Raw genomic sequence first — 2,153 nt, forward strand, 5'->3', positions numbered from 1 at the left:
TCAAATCTGAAGAATTAAACGATGAATTCTTAATAATGGTAATGGTAATGAACTTGTGACATTTAAAACAAAAAATTAAATAAAGCCAATCAACTGACCATGAGCAATTTAAAAAATATTAACAGATAAATTTGTATTAACAAGAAAAAAAAAAAAAAAAAATTTTTTTAATTTAAGTTAATTTTTTTTCGAACACATCAATTATCATTTGAAAACAAATAATTGATGTGTAAAAAAAAAAAAAAATGATTTGCATCATTATCAAATCATTATTGAATATTATCAAACTAAATACTGATATAAACTATATAATGTTTTCAACTCTCTTTTATTATTATGAAAATAATTTTTATTATATGCATTGAATGATTTTTTAAAATTAATAAAATTACTAATAATAACACTAATATGCGCTTTAATAAAAAAAAAAAAAAATTGAAATGTACCTTAAAAACACAGTAGTTTGTGATATCACATAATTCTTTAAAAAATTTTCTTTTTGTGAATTTTTGAGAAATAAATATATAAGGTTTTATAAAAGTAATAAATAATACATGTATTTTTATTAATTACCTGGCAACGACAAACTATATCAGCATCAATTGCTAACATATCTACAATTTTTCCCTTTCCTTCATCGCCCCATTGAGCACCTAAAACGACCGTTACTTTCGAATGAGTATTCATTATTTCACGTTTATGAGGTGAAATATCTCCGTTTACATCTGTGCAATCGCTCATATTTAAATAAGCATTAATACGAAATGTACAAAAAAAAAAACACACACACACACATTTACACAAGTCTTAGATCTAAAGTCACACTGAATAATGGTTAAATTTTTTTATGAACTTTCCTTTGAGACACCCAAAGGAAAATCCACCGCTTTGTAAATGGTTCCGTGTAAAAAACAAGTAGCGCTGTCTGCTTTTCAAAACTTTTACAGATCTTTACAAGTGCAATCTGGAATAAATTATTTTAAATATAATTACATTATTTCAGTAATTTATACTTGATTTTAATTTTTTCAATCTCAAAATGAATAAAATATTTTTATTCCTTACGGCGATTTAATAAATTATTTAAACGAATAAAAAAAAAAAAAAAAAAACTTTTGACGGATAACTGAACTTGTTTCATTTACGCAAAAGCATGGAAACTTCTAAAAAAGTAAGTTTGTAAAAAAAAAAAAAAAATGTTAAAATTAACATAAACATTTTAATGGTTTTTCACAGAGCGAATATTAACGTTTTTAACATACAACACTATTATAAAATACGTATTTGTTTGTAATTATTTTATTTTTTTCGAAATTCAGAGAAAATTATCGGATATTGGTAGTAATATCGTTGGTCACCAAAAATATTCAACCAATGTCGAAGGTATCATTGGTCAACAAGAAGAAAATGATTTAAGTAATCGAAGTTATTGTCAAAATGGTTGTTATGAAGATGAAAGTAAAATAAATATAAAAGAAGGTGAAGAATTTTTTTTTTTTTTTTTTTTTTTGTAAATTTCAAAAAGTTTTCTTCATTATATTTTAAAAAATATAATGGTTTACTTAATAATAATAATAATAATAATAATTACAAAATTTACATCAGTGAAATTTTGCGATTATAGAGAAAATGGGAAATAGTTTTTCAGGAAATATCTAGTAAAACAATAACAAAATCCGATGATTTAAATAAAAATTATGGAGGAGAAGAAGAAAAAGAAGATAATATTATATTAAATGATGATGTAAAAAAATCAAATGTAATAAACATCAATGAAAATTATAAGGAAAAAGATGAAATTCAATGTTTAAATACTAACGATATTAAAGAAATAATGTGGTTCTCAACGGATTACATAGAAGTAAGCTAATTTACAAATCCTCCCCCCCCCCAAAAAAAAAAAATTATTTTTAATAAATTTTAAAATTTATGCAAAAATTTAGGATATAATAAAATATGAAATGAACAAAGAAATCGAGTATCGTTTATCCGAAGGATATTGTAAAAAATATGAAATTAATCCAATTGGAAGAGAAATTCTTATAGATTGGCTAATTAGCGTACAGGTACATAAAACCTTATTATTTGTATTGAATATTATTTAATAAATACAAATCCTTTAAAGTTTTTTTATATTTAAGGTTAATTAAAAG

The 2,153-nt window shown here is 22.5% G+C and overlaps 2 protein-coding genes across 2 annotated transcripts; one reads left to right on the top strand and one right to left on the bottom strand.

The window, feature by feature from the left end:
* Positions 1-304: 304 nt before the first annotated feature.
* On the bottom strand, positions 305-741 carry Phum_PHUM298450 (adenylosuccinate synthetase, putative; the record flags this gene model as incomplete). The annotated part of the gene is made up of 3 exons (XM_002427101.1): positions 305-325; positions 393-413; positions 574-741. The coding sequence occupies 3 exons, from the start codon at positions 739-741 to the stop codon at positions 305-307; spliced, it is 210 nt and encodes a 69-aa protein (XP_002427146.1).
* Positions 742-1,153: 412 nt separating this feature from the next.
* Positions 1,154-1,870, top strand: Phum_PHUM298460 (uncharacterized protein; the record flags this gene model as incomplete). The annotated part of the gene is made up of 3 exons (XM_002427102.1): positions 1,154-1,171; positions 1,320-1,479; positions 1,641-1,870. The coding sequence occupies 3 exons, from the start codon at positions 1,154-1,156 to the stop codon at positions 1,868-1,870; spliced, it is 408 nt and encodes a 135-aa protein (XP_002427147.1).
* Positions 1,871-2,153: the final 283 nt, after the last annotated feature.

This window comes from Pediculus humanus, genomic scaffold (assembly GCF_000006295.1).
Source record: "Pediculus humanus corporis 1103172107681 genomic scaffold, whole genome shotgun sequence".
NCBI classification, from domain to species: domain Eukaryota; kingdom Metazoa; phylum Arthropoda; class Insecta; order Psocodea; family Pediculidae; genus Pediculus; species Pediculus humanus.